Raw genomic sequence first — 27,081 nt, 5'->3', positions numbered from 1 at the left:
GGCCATAGACATGACATACAGTGGGTTATCAGAGAATGGCCATAGACATGACATACAGTGATCCCAGATTGGATTGCATTCAAATCATCCTCTACATATATGTTAATTGCTTGCCCTTGTAACTTTCTCTGCACTATCAAATTACCAAACAAAACAGATGACATCTCTACAGTCAACTTCCTCTCCCAAATTGTTCCTTGTATAGGTAATCATACTACACAAACATGTCTAGAAATGTACAGCTTCACAATGATGACTTTTTTAAATGTCCTTTTCTGAGGGAAATGTTCTTTCTGGCACTGGGATTTCTGCCAGAACGTTTGTGCCTTCCTCAAAATTTTTCTTCTAAATCCTTCTGCCAAGACATGTAATGACACCAGTCTATCAGTGGAATCTCCTACTCCTCTTCAGATTATAGTAATCTTTACCCCATCTCTCATAGATTTGAGAATATTAACTTTGTTATTTTTAGCATGAAAAACTGATTTGGTGTAATTGATTTGGAGTAAAATTGTCAATGCAATATTACCATGCCTCTTGGTAAAATCCTTAGCAGTTAAGGCAGTGCATTTTCAGAATCTGTGACTAATGTTTTCATAGTGTCTATGAAATACGGTGACCAAATTTTCTTAATTATATATTGGCAACCACTTTTTAAAGTAACACAGTATAGACACTGTGTGTGTTACACAGTAGACAGTAAGTGTTGCATTCCATCTTTAATTCAAAAGAAATTACAATTAGTCAAGAAAGCTAGTTGTGAAGAAAAGTTAGATGGTTGTTTGATAACAATGTCTAGGTGCTCAGAAAAAAAATAATATAACAGTTCATTAGCTGATGCATCACCTATAAACAAAATATAAAAAATTGCTTAAGATCGTTTATGTCATATTTTTTAAATTTTAGGGCAATTAAAGAGAATGCTAATAATACACAGCAAATCTAGAATATAACTGAAAGCGAGACCAATATCTAAAAATAACCATCTACCTTCTTAATTTAGGATCACTCATTCTATAGCCAGCAGTTTGTGGCCAGTGTCAAAGAGCTGCTCATATGTTCTATATATGTTTTCTTATTCCTTTGAGTGGAAGATTTTCTGTCATAAAACCTATGCTCTGCAACACAATATTCTTATTTGATTGTTCTTAAAACCATGTAAGGGTCAAATAAAAAAGAAAAAGATAGATCCCCTAGTAGGAATTATTTAGGAAGGAAAAAAAAGAGGCAGTGAGAAAACAGTTTCCATGTAAAGCGAAAATAACCTTCTGCAGAGACTATCACTCTTTTTCAAGAGTGGCAAGGATAATACGTCTTGGCAGTTGGAACATGCTATTCACCTGAGAGCTGCCAATCATTTTCATTTTGAAAGACAGAATTTTTGAATTGTCAACACGTCTTTTAGGCGAGAAACCAGTGCTCATCCAGAGAAAAATAAAAACAAATGCTCAAATAAATTGAAAATCAAAATGCTGCCTCATCATCTGGTCTTCAAGAACACATTACATATAATCTACAGTTCATATGTTGTAAGGATCATGAAATGTAAGATATGGATGACAAAATGCATGGCTGTTACTGTGTTCTGAAGTGGATTTTAGTGTGGAGATCAATGGCTGCAGTTTTTTCTGCATTCCATAAAAAGTAAACTATTTGTCATTGAGCAACTCGCATAAATACAACTCGGTGTCACCGAAAGTGCTGACAGCCTGGTAGGCAATTTCAGTAGTGGAAGCCAGGACTAAACACACTGATGTACATTAGAGCTGGTCCCTGGAGGACAGAATTGAACTTCATTGCAAGGGCACACTAAGAGTTCCATTTGACTCCTCATTAAACCTCTCACAGGAATTACAGCTCCTTCTCTGTGGCTGCGATTGCTTCTCTTTCTATAGAAGAGATAGATGTGAACACATAGGTCTAGGTACTTATTAAAAGCATATTTAGGAAAAGATTACTTTTCCTAACAAAAATGAAGCCTCCTATAAATTTAAAAAAAACTAGATCTTCTGATTTCTTGCTCATTAACCACCTTATTGGTATTTCTGAAGGAAGTAGAGAGCTTTATTTCATTTTGTGAGAATGCCTGTCTTAGAGTAGGCAAGAGATTCTGTTTCATCCAAATTTATTATTTCTCCCAGAAAAGCAACCTTACAGGGGAAACAGTTGGTGATAATGATCTCAGCCTTCGTTACCTAACAAAGCTGTTGTGATAATGAAATCAGAACAAACTTTTTTTTTTTTTTTGGTCTTTTTAGGGCCACACCCATGGCATATGGAGGTTCCCAGGCTAGGGGTCCAATCAGAGCTATTGCTGTCAGCCTATGCCAGAGCCATAGCAACACCAGATCCGAGTCACATCTGCGACCTACACCACAGCTCATGGCATTGCTGGATCCTTAACCCACTGAGCAAGGCCAGGGATCGAACCCGTAACCTCATGGCTCCTAGTCGGATTCATTTCAGCTCGCCAAGACGGGAACTCCAGAAAAAACACACTGAAGCATACTTTCCTATAGCCACGTTTTGTTTCCTGTGGCCATTCTCGCTGACTGGGAGTCTTGAAAATAGCAAAATAAGATTCACCATCCTTTGGAAGTATTGCATTGGAAAACCAGTCAATAGCTCAAAGAAACACACAGCAGGCTCTATGGATTGAAAATTTCTACATGGCTGATATGGCATGCACATTCTTCTTGGGTGTCCCTCCTGGAAATAGTCACAGGACTGTTACTGTTTTAAGTGCAACAAAAACAAATGAAACTATTTTATCTAGCAACGGCTAAGTAAAATACTTTTCTCTGTAGAGAACATTTTCTGTCTTCAGGCTACCTAATCACAGTGTCACTTAATTGAATATTAATAATGTTAATAACAAATACTTCACTGGGGGATGCTTTACTGCTTATTGTTTACTATTATGGTCCAAATTGTTCCATGTGTACATATACACAAGAGCATAAAGAGCTAGGCAAATTGTGATATAAGCGATGAACAAAAAGAGAAAGATAACATAGCAAAATATACTTATTATAAAAATAAGCATCATGAGTTTCCTGGAGGCCCAGTGGTTAAGAATCCAGCATTGTCACTGCTGCAGTGGCTTGGGTCACCTCTGTGGCATGGGTTTGGTCCCTGGACCAGGAACTCCCACATGCCATGTGTGTGGCCAAAAAAGGAAAAAATACGCATTACCTTGAAAGTTCTTTTTGCATTTACAAGACGAACATATGATTAGTCGAATATATTTCTAGAGCCCTACATATATCATTTAAACCTAGATCTGTGTATCTACACACACACACACACACACACACACACGTCTTCATATATATCCATAATCCACAACATGGACACACACATACACTTTAAAATTAAACTCTGTTAAAAAGAGGAATTGTTGGCCCCTTATAAGTGTGATTTGTCACTTGCCTAAACATCTAGACATATGACCACTTTAGTGCCACTTGTGGGAGTGGGTGGGACTAGAAAGCTGCTTTCAGGAGCTTCAAGATAAAAAGGAAAATATACCAAACCAAAGCCCTTTAAGTGTAGTCCCAAGAATAAAATTTTCACATAGCCCATGATTCTGACCTAGAGGCATGGAGAAGCAGCTAATATTTTCCCAAGAGACATAGAAGGTTCAGGCCAAAAAAGAGTGGGCATAAGGGCAGGAGAGTGAGCATATGAGGGGGAAGATGGTGACAACAGAAGTTTCTAAATGCAGACACCAGACACAATATTCTCACATAAAGTCAGACCATTATTCTATATTCATGCATATGAGAATTTATCACACTCATGTAACTATATTCAATCTAAGCCTTTCTCAGATACACATATACATAGCAGCTGTCTGTAATACAAATATCAAATCATTATTTTGTACATCTGAAACATAATGACACATATTTATTATAGCTCAATAAAAAATATGTCAGTGAGGTTCTGTGCATCTTCATCTAGTTTCCTCCAAAGGTAACGTCCTATGTAACTACAGTAGGTATTAAAACCAGGAAACTGACCTTGGTATTCCTCACGGTCCTTTTCAGATTCCACTAGTTTGACACACACTCATGTGTTTGTGTGTGTGCATGTGTGTGTGTCTCTATGCAATTTTATCATCTGGGTAGATTTGTGTAACCACCACCACAGTGCCAATATACAGAACTATTTCATCACCACAGAGATCTCCCACGTTAGCACTTTTTAATGACACACCCTCCCTCCCTTTCCCCTCCCTCCTTCCCCCACACGTTGCTGGTGAGAGTGTGAAATGGCATAACCACCTAGGAAAAGCTCAACAGTTTCTTTAATAATTAAACATTTTAAAAAGTATTAAATGTTTACGACTTTACAAATATGTATAATATGATGTGACTCAATCCCCTTCTATATTTCACTCAGGTATCAAAAGACAGCCCGTAAAATTTACAAGAATTCCTGACCTCAAATAGAAAAGTGTATGTCATTGTGCCCTTTCCTTCTGAGTGGGTGTGGGACAGAGAGAATGAGAGTGTTGAAAAGGGATGGAGAGAGAAGAGCAGAGGATAACACCCCTCTATCCCATCTCTCTCTCTCTCTCTCTCTCTCTCTCACACACACACACACTGAACTCCATCCCTATAATCCAAGTGTTTCTGCGACTGAGAGCAGATGACTGGACCTGTTCCTGAGCTGCTCAAGAGGAGTCAGGGAAACCCCACAGAACTCCTGAGTCCCAGAGACCGTGAAGAGGGTGGGGGCGGAGCCTGGAGTGGGGGCTGCCTCGCGGAAAGAGACGGCGGGCGGACCCTGGTGGGAAGGCTGGGAGGCTGCTGTCACTATATGAGTCCGCAGCCCTCACTGAGTATCCCTGCTGCCGGAGGACCGCGGCGGGCTGGTAGCAGGGCCCCCTCTTCTCGCCCGGCGCGCGGACTCCTGCTTTCCTCCCGCAGCCACTGTGTTTGCGGCGGCAGAGCCTCGCCCACTCCAATCCCCACCCTCTCCATCCTTTAACAGAACAGGAGCGCCTGGCTGGTTTCTGGAGGACTCGGGGCGCAGAAGTGTTAAGAGAGCAAACGCAGGGGCACTGGAAAGGCAGCATGCGCCCGCCGGGAGCAGCCTCTGCGCCCAGGGTCTGAAGCTGCAGCCCCAGTTCGCCATTGTGAGCCGCCGCCGGGGGAGTCAGCCGGCGCCACCGTTCCCCCGGGTCCCGGTACACAACGCGATGGGGCACCTGCCCACGAGGACGCGCGGTGGCCACCGCCTCCTGCCTCTGCTCTGGCTCTTTGTGCTGCTCAAGGTAGGGGACCCCCTCCCCCCAGTTCCTGCGGTCCCGTCTGTGCCCACGCTCTGGCGCCCTTGCTCTGTAGCTGGGGAGCGGCGCGCCCCGGGGCGCGATGGCTGGGCTGCTGGAAGCGCAGGCGGTGCAGCCTGGGCGCACGCTTTGTTATCCTTGCCTTTGCGTGTTCCCAGCGGGCTTAAGGGATGGGGTGAAAGAATGAGGAAGTTTGCTCCCTCCAGCTTTCACCCTTTGTGCTCTTTTACCGCCGTTGGCATCCACATCAAAGGTGGGCTTGTTGGATGGTGCTTCCTCTTACAAAATGAGGTCACTTTCCCTTCTGGTCGCTACTGCACCCCAATACTGTTTAACCTTTCCACCCTCCTCCAGCGGTGTGTGTGTGAAGGAGGCTTTGTCTTGATTTACCTTCTGCTGGAATTAAACACTGGGATCCCTGGCCGCAAATGGACTGCCAGGAGTGGGTCGTGAGCACGGTTTTCTTTGAATAGGGAGCATCAGTTTGAGCCTGGAGAAGACCCCTCTCTCCAAGTCCTCATCTCCAACCCAAGAATGCCCTTTACAAAATCTTTAGACTTTCCCCCACTCTTTTTACAGAGGGTGCTACCTCTAAATTTCCTGTGGCAGACAGATCTGTATAATTAACTTTTTCGTGTCTTCTTTGGAATACCCTGCTTCAGGGTTTTACTTTGAGGAAATAACAAACGGTAAGGACTGCTTTTTTAGAAACAATCCTAGTTTGACAACTATATTGTACCTAAAAATTATTAAAGATATTGAAGCTAGACGTCTTTGAGAAGTGTTATGAAGTTATGAGGCAATTGTTTTCCACTCGTGTCTTCCGTGTGTCTCCCTGTGTTGTTACTAGTCCTTGTTCTGGCAAAGCAAACTCAAGTACTTCGACAGGTGACTGGAGCTATCCTTTCAGCACCACAGTATCATTTACCTTAGAAATGGGTGAAACATTAATGGATGTAAATGTTTCCCTATCAAAGAGTCACTTCTTGCTCACATGCACCATTAATTACGAATGTCTGACAAGGAGGTAGTGGAACAGAACCAATGGATTGAGAACAGCATTAGGTTTAAGTATTCCCTATTTTCATTTAGCTTAATGGAAACCAGGAAAAATAGTTTCCAGCAGCACCATGCATAAATAACAACCTAAATTATATTTAATATGTTTGTACAATTTCTAAAGGTATTGATAATAATTGTGTTTAAGGCCTGATAATTAATAAGCTTGGTCATGTATTTTCACTCTAAGAGGTTGCTCTTTAAGCAAACACCACAAATGTGTTATGAACATACAAACTTAGGAAGTTTTCGATCAGTTTTTCTATTTGTCATATTCTGTCAGGACTATTGTGTTTATGCAATGTGTGTAATGAATGCAAAGTGAGAAAGTGAATGACCACACATTTTACTAAGTAACGGCTAGGAATTATATTTATGACGTCTCAACCAAACCCAACCTTTGACGCTACCTCAGGTTTTTATTTGAATTCTTCATAATGAGTAAGAATCCCAGAAATGGTTAAATGATGAATTTGGGAGTGGGTGTAGAGGGTTATAATTAAAATGTAAAAATTTGTGGCAAAATTTCTAAAGTAAACTTGCTCTCAGAATAAGAAATTGCAGTCAGTGATGGCATAGACTGCAAAAGAGGTTTATCTTGTTCCACATGGTAGGGGTATTCCTGCACAGTTGCTGCTTAGTGCCGATTATGGAAATTGCATCATGTAGTAAATATATTAATAAAGCTTGCCATTTAACAAGTATTAAAATGGAACATAATTTTGTGAAGCAAATCATTAGCCTTTATTTTATGTAATTGCAGTGTTTCATGTCACCTGAATATTAAGTATACCAGAGGGAGGGAAAAAAAAAATATATATATATACTCTGAATACCTGACTATGTGCTAGTCAGTCTTCTAGGAATTTCACATATTTCATTTACTTCTTTTGTTACAGTTGACAGGAGATGTTCAAAGTTGTAAACTGGGCACATAGAGTAATGTGTTTACATTTTGGAAGTAGTTTATCACATGCTAATTGGCTATATCGTATAATCTTTCCATAATTTGGACATACTTTTGCACTCAAGATGCTGAATAAGTGTTGGTGAAAAAAAAAACAAAGCCTTAATATGTAGATGGTGATGCAAACATAAAATTCCATTATTAAACACCAAGTTGTTGATTGAATCTCAGTGATAAAATCTAAAAAGGTCTATGTGCAATGAGTCAGAAACAAGTCATTTCCCCAACCCTTCCAAAATCTCTGTAGTTCTCATTATGTCAAAAAAAATCTCTCACTGATCCATATGAGGTATCCTCATATAAGAGCAAAAATACCTTAGAGCCATAAAGCTGGTGAAACTCAAATATGAGGCTTGATTTGTAGTTTTATCTTTTCCACAAATCAGAAATAAGCAGCTGGAAATAAATGGTGGGAAAATCTGAAAATTTGAATCTGTACGGTTGGCTAGTACCATTTTCATTGAGGTAGCCTTCAAGGTGCCTGACTAAGGAAGTCTTTGGGCATTGTTCCCAATCCATGGCTCAGTGATGGCCACGTTTAGTCAAGGATCTCCAATTGTTTAATTCCTCCACTTTCTGTGGCTAATATCTGCATCATTGATGTTCCATGAGCACAATGTCGGTTATGAAATTTTCTACTTTCATATCAGTATTGATAGTATATATAAAAATAGAAATCAAAAGAATACCTCTGTTATCAAGGATAGTGGGAACTTACCAGTCTCATATTAATGTAAATGGGGTAGTATTTACCTGGTAAGACTCCCTCTTGTACATCTTCCCATAATTCCAGTGAAAATAATATAACTTCTTTCACTTATCCTATCCTTACTAAACCTATCCCTGAAAATTGCTTCCTCTATCAGTTCACTGACATCGGTATTTTGTCATTGTGGAATATGACATCATCAGAATTTAAATTCTGCCTTCCCTGAAATGGGGCTCATTAGTTGTCAACTGGAAGGTTTCCTTAACCTCATAGGCTTGGCATGAATCTGTCTTTCTTTCTGAACCTTCTCTCCATATTTCCTTCCATTTCTGCTCTTACCTGATACATAATCAAGGAGCATTAAATTTCAAAGCGTCTCAATTCCATTTCTGAAAGAGGTTTATATTTAATTCTATAAAGCATGAGTGTTAAGATACTGGACGTAATACTTTTATTCAAGAGAAACATAACACTTTCCAAGGTTTATCTGCCTTTCTCCACTTCTCTTGCCCCTCTGTCTCTTTTTCCTCCCTTACTCTCTAAGCTTTTCTCTTCATGCCTCCCACTTCTTTCTCCCCTCACCCCACACACATAAGAATCTTCACCTTCCTTCTTGAGGTGTTACACTAACATTTTATATTATATAATGTTGACAGATGAACTATAACCTTTTCATCGCTCTGAAGCAGCTTAGGCCATCCTCCTCATAGTGAAGTTTGCTTCCATTCCTTGACAAATGTATTTCTATTAGAGAAACCCTTTAACATATGACATCTCTAGTAAATTGAGGCTGGGCTTCCACAGGGGATTGAGTGATAATCCTTCCCAAGGTGAACATCTGTTCTCTTTTGTTCTTTGTTATGTGAAAGACTGTTGCTGTAGGAAAGCATAAAAAGTCACACTTAGGAGTTCCCGTCGTGACTCAATGGTTAACGGATCCGACTAGGAACCATGAGGTTGCGGGTTTGATCCCTGGCCTTGCTCAGTGGGTTAAGGATCTGGTGTTGCCGTGAACTGTGGTGTGGGTTGCAGATGTGGCTCGGATCCCACATTGCTGTGGCTGTGGTGTAGGCCGGTGGCTACAGCTCTGATCAGACCCCTAGCCTGGGAACCTCCATATGCCGCGGGAGTGGCCCAAGAAATGGCAAAAAGACCAAAAAAAAAAGGTAATGCTTAGGAGTTCCCGCTGTGGCTCAGCAGTAATGAACTCAATTAGTATCCATGAGGATGTGGGTTCAATACCTGGCCTCACTCAGTGGGTTAAGGATCTAGCATTGCTTCAAGCTGCAGTGTAGGTCACAGACATGGCTTAGATCTGGCGTTGCTGTGGCTGTAGTGTAGGCCAGCAGCTGCCGCTCCAATTTGACCTCTAGCCTGGGAACTTCTATTTGCTGTGGGTGTGGTCCTGAAAAAAAAAAAAGAAAGAAAGAATGAAAGAAAGAAAGAGAGTCACACTTACCTCTTCCTCATTTTGGCCCATAAGAAAATATGCATCTGTGTGAATAAACAAGTAAAAGCCTTGTGAGTTGTACTTTATTTTTAAATGTAGCACTATTTCTAGCATCTAAATACCCACTTTAAAGGTATTTAAACTTATAAGCACACTGACTCCTGGGTCTTACAAATGTAATTCGAACTTGAGTCTTGAGGGTTGCAGAGTATCTTTGGCATTGGACACAGTTAATGCATCTATATAAGCCATTGTGATTGGTAGCAGCCTGGCACAATAGAATGCTTAACAGCTATAACCACAGACATTTATTTCTTATTTTCCTCATGATTTAATACCTTCAGGTATACAGTTCCAATGGTGTTGCATTTTCAGAAGCATAGTTTCAGTGCAATGATGAGGTTTACTGGAAAGCAGTGAATTCATTTAATCACTCTAATTACTTTTTACATATTTTTAAAATAAAGGCATGTATTTTGCAAATGTTTGTCTTCCACTGTTCCTAGTGTGTGGAATTAGGCATATAATACAAACTTAATAAACAGGATTCAAATATTGGCATTATATAGTTTTTGATGGAGAAGTGTTAAATACCATAATATTGACTCGTGAATTCATCTTTAAGGAAAAGGAGGAACTTATCACTGTGTGAATTAAAACATTATAATTACAATGCAATCATTACACCAAAAATAATAAAAATTACCAGTGCCTTGTATTAAGAACTTACCAATCAAAATACCAATATGCTATTTCCCCCTCCAAATTAATGTTCTTGGTTGTTCACTTATTCATCAGTTTTACCTCAATCACTACTTACTGTCATCAGTTAAAAGTTTAAGTTGAATTACTAGAGAAAGTAGCTTTCCTCATCTCTCTGTGTGACCTACAACTTTGGCCAATACCCAGTTTGCAGGTAATATTTTGCGGGTAATATTCTTTCTTCCTCTTCCACATCATCCTTCTTTTGTGACCACTACTAACCAGAGCTGACAAAGATTTCTGCATTCCTCTATAGAAATCCCTCTAAAGTGTTTTTGCTTTTTTTTTTTTTGCCATAACCTTGTTTTTAAGAGATGAAGTTTTTCTATACACCGGTCTTAGTTATACGTATGGTAATATTCAATCCAGGGCCATAACCCAGTTCCTTAAAGAACTCTTATGGCAGCCTTAGACACCCACTGGTATCAGCTCTCTCTGCTTAAGATATGTGAGAGACTTCTTTGTGCACGTGTGTCATTGATTTGAGGAGCTAAAACAAGGTTAATATGGCATTAATAGAGTGAGAAAGAGGGTGGGTGGGGTAGGATGGAGCTGAAGGCAGAACAAAGTCTCTTCGCTTGCTTTTCTCCTGGTGCCATTGGCTCCAGCCAATGGTAGGTTGCTTCTACCAACCTTCACAAAGAGAGTGTGTATAACCTTCTTAAACAGTCACCTGTGATCACTAATTACTCCTATTTAGTGAGCTTGTCTTTTGGTAAGCTTGTTCTAGGTTTCCAGAGTGCTGATCCTTAATATTTTTCCTCTGAACATGGTGCCTTCAATTTTATTTCTATAAGTAGAACCATATCTTATCCCTGTGTCAGAAAATCATCCTCAATTCATTCATTCAGAATCTAATACTCTAGTGAAATATTTCTGCATTCCCTAGGCATTCTAGTTACCTAAAATGCCAACTCCTATTACTTCTGAACATATTAAAACCACCAAACAAGAGGATGCTAGAAACCAGGTTGTAGAGGTTTCTTGATAAAAAGTTTTTTTCCCTTCCCTTTTGTTAGGGGATTGAGATGAAAGAGAGATGATTTATGTTTGGAAAAAAGTCTTTCAGAAACAGAATCAGAATTTAAAATAGAAGTATGAATTTGAAAGTTGTATTACAAATTATAAATATGCATGGTGATTTCTGTAAGAAAATGAATATAGAGAAAATTAAGGAATAGAGTAAGAAAAAGCTTGATGAAAACAAATATATTGCCATCCTTCTATCTATATGCAAATAAATATTTCCTTCTTGAATACTCTTCATTTGTTTGGTTTTTCACTCTCCTTAAATAGGAATGCTATACAGTTCATTTTTCTAACAAGACCGTTCCTATCATAAAGCAAATTAAAATCAAATGAACCTGGTAATTTTGTACCTTTACTAGCAAATAGAAATTATAGGGATGTGATTTATCTACATTGTAGAGGTAAAAAAATCAGAATTATGTTTTGTCATACTAATATACTTGCGATTTAAAATGATGAATGTTCCTTTTGTTTTGTGCCATCTCATTTAACTCTTCTAGATAACTAAGACTTTTGTTATTATTTTCTCTTTCTGCCCACTTACATTTTTTATTAAATACTATTTTCCATCATGGCCTATTCCAGGGGATTAGATATATTCCCTTTGCTCTATAGTAGGACATTATTGTCTATCCATTCTAAATGTAATAGTTTGCACCTACTAACCCCAAGCCACTCACATTTTTAAGTAGATGATTTATGTGTGAGAAAATATCATGAGTCTATCAGGTCTTTAATCCTGGTCCTTCCTTGCGACCCTCTTATTGATCAAACCCACTACAGAGGAACTTCTGTTCCTTGTTCCCTTTGCCCTTAGCCTGTATCAGAGAGAAACTATGACTCTGTATATGATCCAGATTGTGATTCCTTCTTCCTTCCACCCACATAAGCTTATGATTGGAATGTCCAAATCACATGTTGGAGAATTCCGCTGAATTTTCAGTGTTCTTTGTATATTTGATCCTATCTGAGGTCTGGTTCCCAACTCCTTGCACTTTGTTTTCTGCATCAGGATTTTATTTTGATTAACTCTAGCATTCATGCTCTTTGATCCTAGCTTTGATTAACTTCTAGTTAATCTCTCCTTGACTTTTAGTTTCCTTGAAAGAGCACCCTAAATCTTTAAAACTTTGAGAGAGCCAAATTTTTTGGTCTGAGCAGTCTTTCCTGAATGCTAGAATGACCACATCGAGAAGTTATTTTTCTTCCTCAGTACTAAGTCTGTTGTTTGGATTCCAGGATAATGATATCCTGCTCAATTGTATTCAGTTAATCAAACATTTATGGAGCATCTATTGTGTGCCACAAATTGTGCAATATGTAGGTACAGGAATGGATATCTGCCAGTTGCATCCTTGCAAATGACATAATGGGAAAATAGACTCAGAAAAATAAAATACAATTAAAATATTGTCAGGTTTTGTTTGGTTTGTTTGATAAAGGAAAACATGCGAGAGGACAGACATTTAACTATATCTCAAGGTTTGAGAAATGACTTCTTAAAACATGACACCAGAGCTGATATAGGTAGGTTAAAAATATGAACATGCAGGCCCCCCCAAAAAAAACCAAAAAAAAACCCAAAAAAACAAAAAACAAAACTGCATGAGGAAAGACCCGTGTTGTGAAAAGCATGGTAGTGCTTAGAAAAATACAAATCTATACAAACGGGAATGAAGGAACAGAGGTCTGATCAGGGAGACCTTATATGCTGTGCCAGGAAGTTAAGTCTTTATTCTCTAGGTGAAGATGATTATTAAAGGATTTAATCAAGCCTTAATGGCGTAATATTTGCATTCCAGATACAGCTTTCGGCTGTAAGAAAGACTATCCCAAAGGCATACCAGGTCTGGAAGTACTTAAATTGCTAGGTTATTGCAATGGTCCAATTAAGAGATGATAAACCTTGACACTAGGGTGATGGGAAAAGGAGCTAAAGGAAAAGAGATGGCATTCAGACTAGTTCAGTTGACAAGACTGGTTAGATGTCAGAAATAGGAAAGGGGAGTCCAAGGTAATTTCCAGGTAACTGACACTTTTGCCTGAGATGTTGCAGTTTCAAGATACCAAGTATACTGGTCGTGTCCGTTTTCCTCCAGATAAACTTACCCCTTCTCCACCCTCAGTGCCAGGAAGCCTCTCTCCAAGGACTGCTTCTTTAGGCTGCCTTGCCCTCTAGCCTGCAGTGAGTTTGACAAACAGGAGGCACTAACCAAAGATTACTAGTAGGAGAGAGAAATTGGAGACTTTATTCCCCTGGTGTTCACCCAGGCTGGACTCTGGTTGCTGTGGTTTCCTTCCCTTTTCCACTTCTATAGTCAGCCCCTCTTTCAAGGCAAATTTCTAGCCAAGTTCCAGCAACAGCTTCCTCCCCTTGTCCCTTTGGGGTAGTAGCCTCTCATCTCTGGATACTTTATCATCCCTGTTTAGTATCATTATTCCTGTACCACACCTTAATTAATAGTCTCTTGATTAAACTCTATAACATTTCCCCTGAGTGTCTTTCTGGGACCTCCACTGCTATAGTACATGATGAGGTGAGTGGAGGACCTCTTGTGTTTGATGTTCCTAAAAAGGTAGGTGCTTTGATATGAGTCTGATGTCTAGGGGAGAGGGCTGGCCTGGAGATGTGAATGGGGATGTCCCAACAGAGGGCAAAGGAGAGAAAACCAGCGGGCCACGGTGGGCCTGGAGGAGCACTAACGTTTAATGAGGAACATTAGAAGATGAAGAGGCAACAATCTGAGAGGTATAAGAATCAAGGAAACCCGAGGTCTAGGGAATTTCAAGTTGTGGGGTGGGGTTGGGGGAAATTGACCAAGAGCATCTGCTCCAACAGAGAGGTCCTATAAGCTAAGGTCTGGGAAATATTTGGGCTGGGAAATAGGTAGGCTGTTGGCTCTTAGAGGTTGGGAAGGTGGTTTTTTGTGGGAGCTACTAACTGGCTACTTGTTTGTTAAAAGGATAGAGATCAGGTCAGAGAGACCTGATATCAACCTCAGCCCTCTTGGCTGTGCCACTTAGCAGCAGCAGGAAGTGGAGGAATTATTTCACCTCTCTGGAGTCCCTTTGGTGATTGGCTGTATTTATCTCAGAGGATTATTGTCAGGAATAAGTGAGATAATGACCATAAAGTATTTTAAATAGTGCCTAGGGTACAGTAAGCACTCAGCTAGTGTTATGTCCAGAAACAAAAGAGAAGAAATAGGACAGTAAAAATAGCCAAAGCAAAATCAAAGAGGGCGAACGTAGAAAATGCATCTAGAGCCTTGTCTTCTCAAATGTGCTCTGTGGAACATTAGAAACTTATAATGTTAACAAATGCTATTAAAAAATAAGCACTTCTGTGGAGACATGAATTTGGGAAGTAATCTATTTAATTTTGCTTAAGCTAGTATTAATTCTCTTATTATTTTTTTGTATCGTGATTTCTTAGAACCTTTACTATGTTAATATGCATTGTGCTTACAGAAGGAAGATATAGTGTGTAGCATTTCCCAAGTTTAATTGTAGAGTTATTTTTCTTTTTTTTTTCTGACCACACCCATGGCATGCAGAGGTTCCCAGGCCAGGGATCAAACCTGAGCCACAGCAATGACAATGCTGAATCCTTAAATGCTAGGCCACCAGGGAAATCCCAGAATTCTTTTTCTAAAAACGATTCATGGGAATAGTAAAAACGCTGTAAGAAATAATATCTATGATTGTGCACTAGGCACTTCTTTTTATCTTTATGGTTCTCTTTTTTAAAAATCAGAAAAGTAACTGAAGTTATAGGGAAAACATAGCCGCAGGATCAATAACAGTCTAAATCAGAATCTGAAGAATTCACATGAAAGAGAGCAACTATTCCTAACTTTCTGATCAAGGATCGATGTTCAAGAAGCTCTCCTAGGGGAAAAAAATGCATATTTTCTTGATTTTATGGATTGTACTAACTCTGGGTTTGGTAACTGTACATACAAAAAGTTTCTTTGGCTTGACTATTAAAAAGATGGAGAAATAATTCTAGCATTATTTTCCAACGTAACTATTTTCATATATGACTTAAGAGAGCAATATATTTTATTCAGTACATTTCATTGCATCATAAAAGTATACTTATCAAATATCAGCTAGTTCAATCCTTAAGCTAATACTTAGATCTTGTCTCTAATATTACTGCCAATTGGTCCTAAATGGTGAAATTACTCTCAGATGAGCAATGGCTGTTCCATTTTTGGTCTGGTTTGGTATTGAGATGAACTATTTCTGGTTGTATCTTTCACACATTACTTTTATCTCTGTTTCATTTTAGTATGGCACTATGTTGTGACTATTTGCACTTTCTTGTATGAACAACAGCTTGCCAACAGACTTGACAGGTCATCAAGATAAAATGTGAGAAGCTTGTCTTCTCTCTGTCCTGTCCTTAGCCTTCCATCATACCACTTTAAGCTATATACACCAGACCCTTCTTCTCTTTCGTGGCCACAATAGTCAGTTGGGCAGAAGACAGTTTTTCCCCAATGATGTTCCATGATGAACCATGGTAAGGGGTGAGAATGCCAGTCTCTCTCCAAAGGGCAGTTCCTCAACGTGTCTTTCCTGAACAGCCAGTCTAAAATCATTCCATCACTCTATAGTGGATTTATGATAAGGAGAAGCACATCTGGAGAGTATGAAAAGAGTATTAATAATTCTGTGATTATTAAATTATTTTTCTTAAGTTTAACAATCTCCTTTTGCAAACATCAAAATTTCTGGAAATCTCCAAGTAAACATTTAAATGAGTCTCTTTCTGTCTTTATGTGCTGCATCAGAATTAGACTAATTGTCATACATTATCTTTTCTCTCAGCTAAACCGGAATTTCCTGTTTAAGTAAAGTTGGGAGTCCAGAAAATAGACCTTTTAGTAATATTGCTTTGGGATGCCTATTTACTTTGAGATTGCACTGAAAATTAAAATGAAATCCTAAAAATGACAGATACCACGAAGCATAGTTATCACGTTTACAATAAGGACAAACACTATTTCCATAAGAAATGCCTTATTACTTGGATCTACTGAAAATTCCTAGATTTTATCTAGGAAGAAAAATTGGCTTCTAAAGTTTCTGAATGTTAAATTGATTAATAAGGTGAATAATAAAAAGCCAAGGGAGTTGTATAATGTCTGTAATGTATTATTAAACAGTGAGTCATGTGTTCCTCCTTTAAAGGATTTTAGAAAAAGCTAGGTTATTATAAAGTTATTTACATACAAATATAATGATGAGATGTGGCCAGGTTTATTTTGCATTGTCATGGGGAATTCTACAGTTTCCCCTAACTAAATTATACTTTTTAATTAGTCTTTCAGAAATGACTAAAGACTTCACTCAAAATGGTTATGAACTTGGAATTTGCAATATGGATATTCTGGTATTATCAAAACTGTGCTAAAATGATTGCAAGGACTTAGAATTAAGTACTATGGACTTAATCCTAAAAATTTAGCTTATCAGTTGCTTCTTTTTAATTAGGTAAAACTGTTAAATCTGCTAAAAAAAAAATCAGCTCACCTTTAGAAGTGCTCCAGTTTTTTTTTTTTTTTGGTCTATTTGCAGCTAATCGAAGACAACTGTATCTTTTTTTTTTTCTTAGGTAAAGGTGGGAACTGGGGGACTCAAGGTCTCAGGGACCAAGAGCCCTGCCTCAAGAAACCACACTGCTTTTATTGTGCTCTTTAGGATAAGATCAAGTGAGGAGGGGCTATGGGTGGAGGATACAGGGTTTGTTTACTATTTTATAAGTTCTTTTACTATTTTAAAAGCCACTTAGCTGGTAAAAGGTTAAGCTTTTACTCTGACCTTTAGGCACATATTAGCTTATGCCTTTAGGTCTTTGTTCTTAAGCTTAAGTCATTTACCAGCCCTGTGACTATTTTTCAGCAGGAAGATGGGATAAAGTAAAGCAGGACAAGATGGAGTTTTCAGCAAAGAGGCTAAGAAAATATTGTAGAAGAAGACAACTGTATCTTTAAGTCTTTTTTTTTAATCTGATTGTTGCATTATTTATTTATTTATTTATTTATTTATTTATTGAAAGCTAATTGGGAACCTAATGAAACTCTCTCTTGAAATTCTTGTTGCTGTGCTGAGATCTTTAATTAGTCTTTTTACTATGAGGTTTCTTATAGTTCTGAAGTGGAGAGTTCTTAATTTGAAATCTTTAAGTAAGTCTGAATCAGGCGTGCATCACCAAACACAGAATTTTATAGTAATGCATTAAGAATTTGAAAACCAATACATGTTCACTGTGGAAAATGTATATAAAGTATAACAAGCAGAAAAGGAAAAAAGTAGTCATTCCTACACATTCAATCTTAAAATAACTACCATCTGGGGATAGACATCATTCCAAAATTTTCCTATATTTGTGTATCTGAGTGGGTATTAAAAAAAAAAAACCTAAAAGGTAGTATCAAATTGTCCTACTATTTTAGCCTGCTTTTTTCATTTAAATGTATTATGATAATTTTTTCACGACCTGAGCATTTTCAATCTTCTGCCAGGTAAGAATTAAGCCATAGGTCTGAGGGTCAATTATATTCAATTTGCAATTGTATTTGTCCCAAATAAGGACATGGATGATCATACATATTGATTATGACCATGAAGTGTTGGGAACCATCACTAATGTGTATGCCTCCCATTACCATGATTACTCAGAATTAATCACACAGACAAACTTCAGAGGCTACATTGACAGGCATTTACTTCCATTTCTCCACAGCTAAGTAGTGCTCATAAAAAACTTAAGAATATAGACTTTGTAGTTTGAAAGATACAGGATGGAATTTTGACTGCGCTCCTCTAGCTGTGTGACATTAGGCAGTGGACTGACCTTGTCACTGAAGACAGAAATTTCAGTGGCTGCCCAGATCACCATTCCTCCAGTGGTCAAGCCTGCCATCTTCTCCTCCACCTGCCACCCTTTGAGGAAAAAGCGCCTCCTTTTTGAGCCATGTGATTGGAAAGGGTCCTGCTTGATTGTAATCCATCAAAGGATGATCCCTGATCTAAGCTAAGCCCATTGGGGACTGCACCTCACTGAACACTGTCTTTGAGATTGCCACGTGACCTAAGCCAAACCTATCAGAATCTACCGCTGCAATTACTTCCAAACTGGCAACAATGGGAAAGAGACTTTCCTCTCCAGTTGTGGTACTATGACATGAGCTAAGACAGGGCAGTTAAAGCATAATCCTGGAAGCTGTCTCCAACCATAACACTGCCCACAAAAAGAAACGTTTTTCTAGCAGAAAAGGAGAAGGTAGGAACATTAGAGACTTCAGCAACACTATCTCCCTCCTCCAACTCCAGAGACACTCCATTCACAGGTACTCAGAGAGATTACAAAACAGCAGTCCTTGAATGTGCAGTTTGATCATGGCCAAGCAGGCACAATAGCAATGCTTGGAATCTTTAAGAAATTCAAATCAGAGTGATTACTATAATTTATCATACCAACTGGGGCACTTCCAAGACTGAAGGGATCATTATGCCTGGACAGCAGACATAAATCCGCCTGTTCTGGGAAAATCAGGACAGATAGTTACTTCTTCCTGAATATACTAACAAACATGTTTGAGGCAGTATGGAGTCACTAGATCCTCACCAATCTCTAAAAACTTCTGCTCTAAACCAGATGAATTAGCCATGTAAGAGGAATGGTAATTACCTTCATCAAAAACTAAAGTCTGTGCTGGAATATTTATAGTAGCTTTGTTTGTGTCAGCGAAACACTGAAACTAACCAAAATGCCCTTCAATAATGAATGGTTAAACAAACAGGACTATTCCCACACCAGGTGACACAATTTAGCAATGAAAAGGAATAAATTATTGATGCACACAACAACTTGAACGAACCTCAGGAAAATTATGCTGAATGAAAAAAGCAAATCTCAAAAGGTGGTAGACTATATATATATTCCAATTCTATAACAAATTATGGAAATAACAAAATTATGGAAATGGAGATCAAATTCATGATTGCCAAGGATTAGAGACTGGATGGAGAGAGGAGGAGGTGTACATGGTTATGAAGGGGCAGCATGGATGTGCCTTGTGATAATGGAACAGTTGTGGATCTTGTTTGTGGTGGTTGTTACCTGACCCATGTGATCCTAGTGGGTAGATCTGCACATAGACACACACGAATGGGTGTATAGTCACTGGTGAAATCTGAATAAATTCTATGGAAAGTACCAATGCGAATTTCATAGTTTGATATTTCCTTCTTTGGGATATTTACTTGTTTTGATATGCAAAATATCAACATTGAAGGAGGCAGGGTGAAGGGTGCCTGGGACCTTCCTGTACATTTCTTTGCATCTTCCTATAAAGCTAGAATTTTCTCAAAGAAAAAACTTAAGGAAAATTTTATTTCGTTTGTTTTATCTTCTTTTGTTATTTTGTTTGTGCCTGGCATGCTGCCAAATCTTTTAACTGACTGGTTGACAGATATAGCCTCTTTCTGATTAGGATTGTATCTGAAAGACAATCATACTTGGGGGGAGAGTGAGGTACTCTAAGCAAATGCGAAAAAAATCAGGAAAATACAGAAGGACCTCAATAAAACATTATTAGCTGCAAACTCAAATGCATTATGAAGACGACTGCATATTGAATTATGTTCTTATGAGATTTATCTATTGAATTCTGGAAAGGACCAAATGCTAAGGCATTCCCATTCATAATTCCCATAGGATCAATGTTAAAGACAACATTTTAATGACTTTTTGTAGAATCAGTTAAATGTGAAGTCATGGAAATTATCATTGTGGGAGGTAAGGACAAAATATTTTGATGGAGTAACGTCATTCTTCCACTCTTTTAGTAATTATTAAGTAACGTATCTGGAAATATTATAAATAATTAGAATGGAATAGGGAGTTGTAAAATGAACTTAGGAGGCTTGAGTAAAACAGGGGAGATGAAGGGTGGATATATGAAGGTGAATAAGTGTTTAAGTATTTCAACCAGTCAGTCATCAAACAGTATTAAATTGGACATATAAGGTAAGGGCTGTATTCATCATTTTTAAGAGTCCAAAACAAAGTTATACCCTCAGAAAGTCTGTAATTTAAGGGAAAATAACACAAATATCTTACAAAGAAAAGGGCTATGCATATATGACTTAACTAGCCTTAAGAGAAGCCTGAAGTTATAATATGTTAACTTGCAAATGAGTGAGACAGACAACTCTATTCAGCCAAATGCCTTTTTCTTCAGATAAAGGAGAGCACATTAAGGCTTGAAGGAGGCTTGGTTTCATGAAGGAAGGCAAATTTTGATCTGAATCTTGTCTGTTGAAGTTCAGATAGACTAGGTTAAAGAAAACATTCCAGATTGGAGAAACAGAGGCATAGAGGTAGGCATGTGAGAAAATGTGAATCCTGTTTAGGACGGTTGAGTAAAACATAGTGAAATGAGGTAGAAAAGGTGGTTTTGCCCAGCCCTAAACTTCTATTCACAACCTTCTGTTCATTAGTGCTACAAAGGCAAAACATTAAAAATGAGCTTTAGCTCAGCTCGGTGGTGTGCAGGAAAAAAAATGATCACACCTCATTTTAGCTTTAATTGCTTTTATAATTCTGAATTTGCTGTTAAATGCAAATGCTTAATTCTAAATACGTGTGCTCTGTCTTAATTAGATAAAATAATCCTCTGTTGCTTGGGTAGTTGAGTAAATTAGTCCCTAGACTTAAATTCCCCTGGATCATGTTGTTTAGGCATTAATCTGTATGCACCCTTAGAGATAAAAGGAAAATAAATGGGTTTTTTTTTTTTTAGAGACATGTTGTAACTGTCAGCATCCTTTCAAATTTACATCCTCTGCATGTGACTAAAAAACTGCCATGTTGATTATAGTAATTATTATTCACATGCGTATTACCCCATACATGTAAAATTTCTTCTACAGTTTTATACTTTATTTAAAACTGTGAGTTCAAATTCCATTTTGCTAGCCAAAACTAAATAAAGGATCTAGCCCTCTTTATTATTCACATAAACATCCTACCAACTTAGCAATCAATGAACAAACTAGCAATAGCGCTCCATTGGTAGACAGTGTGTTTCCCAAAGGAAACATGGATACAGTATCTTCCAAACCTCCCTGTCTATCTGAAAATGATGGTGATGACACTGATGATCACTATACAATATTGGGTGGCTACCATTTAGAGGGGCTGTCCCAAGGGTTTTCCATGCATGATCTCATTCCAACTCTATATAATCCTCAGTATCATTATCATCACTTAAATAATGGAGAAACTGTGTTTCAGAAAAGTAGTGAGGAGTTAAGAATGAAACCTTTGTTTGACCATAGAATCTTGGCACACTATACCATACTGTTTTTTTAATTTTGTTTTTATTACAGTATAGTTGATTTACAGTATTGTATCAATTTCTGCTGTATAGCATTGTGACCCAGTCATACATATATATATATATATACACATATATATATATACATTCTTTTTCTCATACTATTTTCCATCATGTTCTATCCCAAGAGATTGAATATAGTTCCCGGTGCTGCAGAGGAGGACCTCATTGCTTATCCATTCTAAATGTGATAGTTTGAATCTACCAACCCCAAACTCCCAGTTCATCCCACTTCCTCCTCCCTCTCCCTTGGCAACCACAAGTTTGATCTCTGCATCTGTGAGTTTGTTTCTGTTTTGTAGATAGGTTTAACTGTGTCATATTTTAGATTCCACATGTAAGTGATACAGTATGATTATTTGTCTTTCTCTTTCTTATTTCACTTAGTATGAGAACCTCTAGTTCCATCCATGTTGCTGCAAATGGCATTATTTTGTTCTTTTTTATGGCTGAGTAGTATTCCATTGTATATGTGTAGCACATCTTCATTGCAGCCCTGTTAACAAAAGCCAAGGAACAACCTAAATATCCATCAACAGATGAATGGATTAAGAAGATGTGGTACATATACCATACTGTTTTGTGTGAAAACTCTGGCATGGCTTTTCTGTCCCTACCCCATTAGCTTACAACTTCTGCCTCTTCCTCCTCCTCTAGAAATATCCTGAGACAGGAGACTGAATCACTTTCTAAATCCTCAGGGGGGACAGCCCTTTGAAGAGAAGCGGGGTATGGGTTAGTCCTAGAGACAATTGGTTCCTGTTCATCAGAAATTTTTCCAGCAGTTTCTCTTTTCTATCAGTCACACGTTCCCAGACCAAGGCCTGCTGACTGTCAGAGGACTCCTGTAAATTCGCAAGTGTCAGGTTTCTGCCTTTGTTTATCACCTTCTTCACTTGAATGGATCTGTGGTGTCTGCGCTTTGTTAGATAATTGCACAGAGCTGAAAGGAGTGGAATGTGCTGATGCGTGAGCCCAGGGTTTCAGTGTTTGTACATCCAGAGCTTTCAAATCAATGCCATGAGCACGAGGGAACATTTTTGCCCTGGCTTTAGATGCCTGCGTGGGATTCTGTGACTTGCTGCCTTTATACGACATTCACACCTCAGATAGGCTTTTTCCTCCATGAGAGATACCACCTGGACAAAAACAATTTTAACACTAATGTCTTCCTTTTGATTGCATTAGATTTGCAAATTAAACAGATTAATGGCAGTGTTCTGTGTTCCTCTCAGCTCTTCTGTTTAATGCTCTTATCTGACAAAGTGTAAACAGAAGACATAATTAATTACTCATAACTTGCATGTCAAGTTGAATAAAAAATTACCTCCCCAAGAGGCCCATTATTACATATCTGACTGCCGAGGAATTTGTTTTTCAAGGAAAAAGAATACCTGAAGCTAAGAGTTGTGTTTGTTCCTCTCTCCTTTTTATTTAATTTACTAGAGTATCTGAAAAAAGATATTGAAGAACAACATTAACTGTTAACACAATTTTAAGGAGCTTACTTCATTTGCCCAAGGGTATGTTATTTTTCCTTTTAAAAATTTTTTGAGATGCTAAACTTAATATGAAAATTATTAAAATGACAATATTTCTACAGAGAGAAGGCACCAGAATATGATTATTACCCCTCTAGACTATGTCCTGCTGAGAAGTTATTAGCCAGGATTTCCCGTTGTGGCGAGGAAACGAATCTGGCTAGGAACCATGAGGCTGCAGGTTTGATCCCTGACCTCGCTCAGTGGGTTAAGGATCCAGCGTCACTGAGAGCTGTGGTGTAGGTCGCAGACACAGCTTGGATCCTGCGTTGCTGTGGCTCTGGTGTAGGCCAGCAGCTGTAGCTCCGATTGGACCCCTAGCCTGGGAACCATCATATGTCACTGGTGTAGCCCTAAAAAGCAAAAAAAAAAAAAAAAAAAAAAAAAAAAAGAAAGAAAGAAAAAAGGAAAAAAAAGTTATCAGCCAAACAGACTATGCCATACCATCCACTCCATACATTTTCTGAAACTTGAGCATGGAAGCATACTACTATGATGAAAAACATCTAATAGTTGTTCAGCCGTTTCTTCTGCTTCGTCTGTCTATAGAGTTGATCTGAATGAAATGAGGTTTCTGCTTTAACTGGAGAGCTCAACATTTCATATTTAGCTCTCAATCTGTTTCATGATAATTCTTGAAGGCACAAACTGCTCATGACAAAAATGTGCTGTGCTATTATTAAAGGTGTATTGCTTTTATAGATTTCTGTCACTTTGAAGCAAAATGACAGCTGCGGAGAATTTTTGAATGAGCATATTTTCTACGTTTTGATAGCCATTTAATAACATGTAGGATATGCCTCAGGTTACAGAAAATCTCGTATTTGATGAAAAACATGTGGTGTTATCAATGAAACAAGGCAGTGTAAAGGAAAGACCGGTTGCCCACAATCTTAGTCACATCCCCTCTCTGTAAAAATCAGAATCATAATCACTTCCACTCATGGGATTACAGTGCAGCCTAAATGAGATAATCTGTGAAAGCACTTTGTAAACTGTAAGATACAATTTAAATATAAGATATTATTTTATTAAAAATAATTTCATTGTCTATTTCATTTGCTCCGGTATAGTGGTGGTTTTTTTTCCCCCCACATTTATATGTAACTGTCCATGTGTGTATCTTGAAGGGCTATAATTAATACAATAATATATTCTTTTTCTTATTAAAAAGTAAAGTTTGCCATACTCAAGTTAACCTGTGGTCTCCTATAATCATAGCTTTACTATATGAATAGAATGTTTATTTAAAGTTTATTAAATGTTTATGTCTAATGGCAAAATATTTTCACATCAACTCTACCTTTTATCTACTGATCAAATCATTCCCATAAAAAAGTGATTTTTCAGAGTTCTCTGGTGTCCTGGTGGGTTGAGGATCTGGTGTTGTCACTGCTGTGGTGTGGGCTCAATCCCTGGCCCAGGAATTTTCGCATTTACCAGCATGGCACCAAAAAACTGATTTTTCACCCAACTTCATACATATAATATTGCCAAGCATTCTATTCATATAGTATTTCTATGATCAACTAGTCTTCTTTTGTATGTATTCAGCAATAATTCATTCATTCCTTCAATGAACATTTACTGAGCAACAACTGTATGCTTAATACTGTGCTAAGCATTCACAGTCTCCTTTGGTTTCACTCATCTGTATGTATACATGGGTTCATATTTACAATAGTAATTCCAATTATAAAGGCACATGAGGCATCTGTCTTCATCTTGTAAAGTGCCCATTTGGTGTTTCTCAGACTGTCTAGTGGGGCATTAGTGATGGGATTCCAGTTCCTGTGGTACCACCTCTGCCCTTCCGGGCCCCATGGTTCCCTATTAGACTTCTCCCCCATCCCACCAGGTACTACCCCTACCAACCCCAACACCTTCCCCGATGCACACAAAAATTTCCATCCCCTTGATAACCAAGGCTTTCTTAGTGGGTCAAGCTTGTGTTTAGTTTTATTTTGTTTTGTTTTCTCCTTGGAGTTTGTCAGCTGTAAGCCTATGGACTTCTGGAATTCCTGTCCCATTAATTCTTCAAGCATGTGTGATTTCCATTTAGACAGAAACTTGGATGTCCCTTCCCCACAACCCCCATCAGTAGCAAGAATTAATTACTTACCTAATTTGATCCTCCCCTTATTTACCTTGTCCACTTTCTAGTCAAGCTGAATAAACTAGTGGGCGGTGAAATGATCAAATGCTTAGCAGCACACTGGAAGGTTTTTAAAAAACAAAGGCACCATAATTATGAAGATAAAGCCCATGTTAAAAGCATTCTATGTTATGACCTTTATAAAAGTCTGACATGTTAAACAAAGGTAAAAATTGATACAAGGTCCAAGTTTATTTATACTCGATATTCTGTCTCAGGTATTTATTTATAAATTCCTCAGAGGTTGAGATATTAAGAATTATTAAAAGCTCTATTTATCTCTAAAGTTTTTGTATTTTACATTAGATTTCCAAAATAAGTAGGGATATTACATGAACTCACGATTATTTTTTTAAATAAGCTTAATTGTTTTTATAAACACAGCCTAGCTTAAAGAATTTGTGTGTGAGTTTACCTAATCATTATCATGTCGTAACAAAAATAGAAGGTAAATATAAAAAGTAGGATTTATGTCTTGAAAAAAATGGAAAATAAGAGGAACTATATAGGAGTTCCTCTGCTGTGGAGCAGCAGAAATGAATCTGACTAGGCTCCATGAGGATGAAGTTTTGATCCTTGGCGTCGCTCAGTGGGTTAAGGATCCAGGGTTGCATGAGCTGTAGTGTAGGTCACAAACATGGCTCGGATTCTGCGTTGCTGTGGCTGTGGTGTAGGCCGGCAGCTGCAGCTCCAATTCAATCCCTAACCTGGGAACTTCCATATGCTGCAGATGTGGCCCTGAAAAAAACAAAAACAAAAAGAAGAAGAAGAAGAAATTTACATCATTTCAACATTTCCACTTTTGAACATTGTTAATGTTAAAAATCCCAGATTTAGGAGTTCCCATCGTGGCTCAGTGGAAACAAATCTGACTAGCACCCATGAGGACACAGGTTTGATTCCTGGCCTCGCTCAGTGCTTTAAGGATCTGGTGTTGCTGTGGCTGTGGTGTAGCCAGTGGCTACAGCTACAATTAGACCCCTAGCCTGGGAACTTCCATATGCCAGTGGGTGGGGCCCTAAAAAGACAAAAAAAGACAAAAAAAGAAAAGTCCCAGAATTACGGGAACATGGATACTATGAGATACTGTGAGTATAATGCCTGCTGATTATATCATTTCCAGAATGCCCAGTGAGGATAATCAAATGACTCTAAAATACATTTACCTAGAAATTTAAGTTCAAAGAGCAGATCATCTTCAAGTAATATATATTTCACAAGCATGACACTGACTTTTTAGAGCATGCTTTTCCAAACAGTAAACAAATTCTACTATACCTCCTACAGAAGTCTTATCAAACTTGGATATAGTCAAATAAATCAATGAAAATAATATCTATTTCTGCCTCCTAACTCAGTAACTGAAGATTAATAAAACACCTATTAGAAGAGGTGAGAGCAAACGTGGTATATGTTGTTGAAATGGTTCCATATTATAAATTAAAATGTTTATATGTGATTTTTCCTATCATATAAAATTCATATAATATTTCCTTAGTCAAACTACTATATAGAGAAAATGCATTTTAAGTTTGTGATTTCATGGCTCTTTTCATATGCTGATCTCAGTTCAATATCAAGTCTCTCTCTTTTCACAAACCATCTGGGAGATTGACGAGTTGCATTTCACCAGATGGCCTAACATACCAACCTCTCACTTCCATGGCACCATACCTTCATGATAAATCCTGG

At 38.1% G+C, this 27,081-nt stretch overlaps 1 protein-coding gene across 1 annotated transcript in view; it reads left to right on the top strand.

The window, feature by feature from the left end:
* PTPRO (protein tyrosine phosphatase, receptor type O) overlaps positions 4,796-27,081 on the top strand; it is a 241,577-nt gene continuing 219,291 nt past the window's right edge. The window contains 1 exon segment of the mRNA XM_003126453.4: positions 4,796-5,284. Coding sequence (XP_003126501.2) covers positions 5,210-5,284 — 75 coding nt within the window. The 5' untranslated portion in view covers positions 4,796-5,209.

The sequence above is a fragment of the Sus scrofa genome, chromosome 5 (assembly GCF_000003025.6).
Source record: "Sus scrofa isolate TJ Tabasco breed Duroc chromosome 5, Sscrofa11.1, whole genome shotgun sequence".
Classification (NCBI taxonomy): domain Eukaryota; kingdom Metazoa; phylum Chordata; class Mammalia; order Artiodactyla; family Suidae; genus Sus; species Sus scrofa.
The sequence above is the reverse complement of the archived record's forward strand: the minus strand, read 5'-3'. Positions and strand labels throughout refer to the sequence as shown.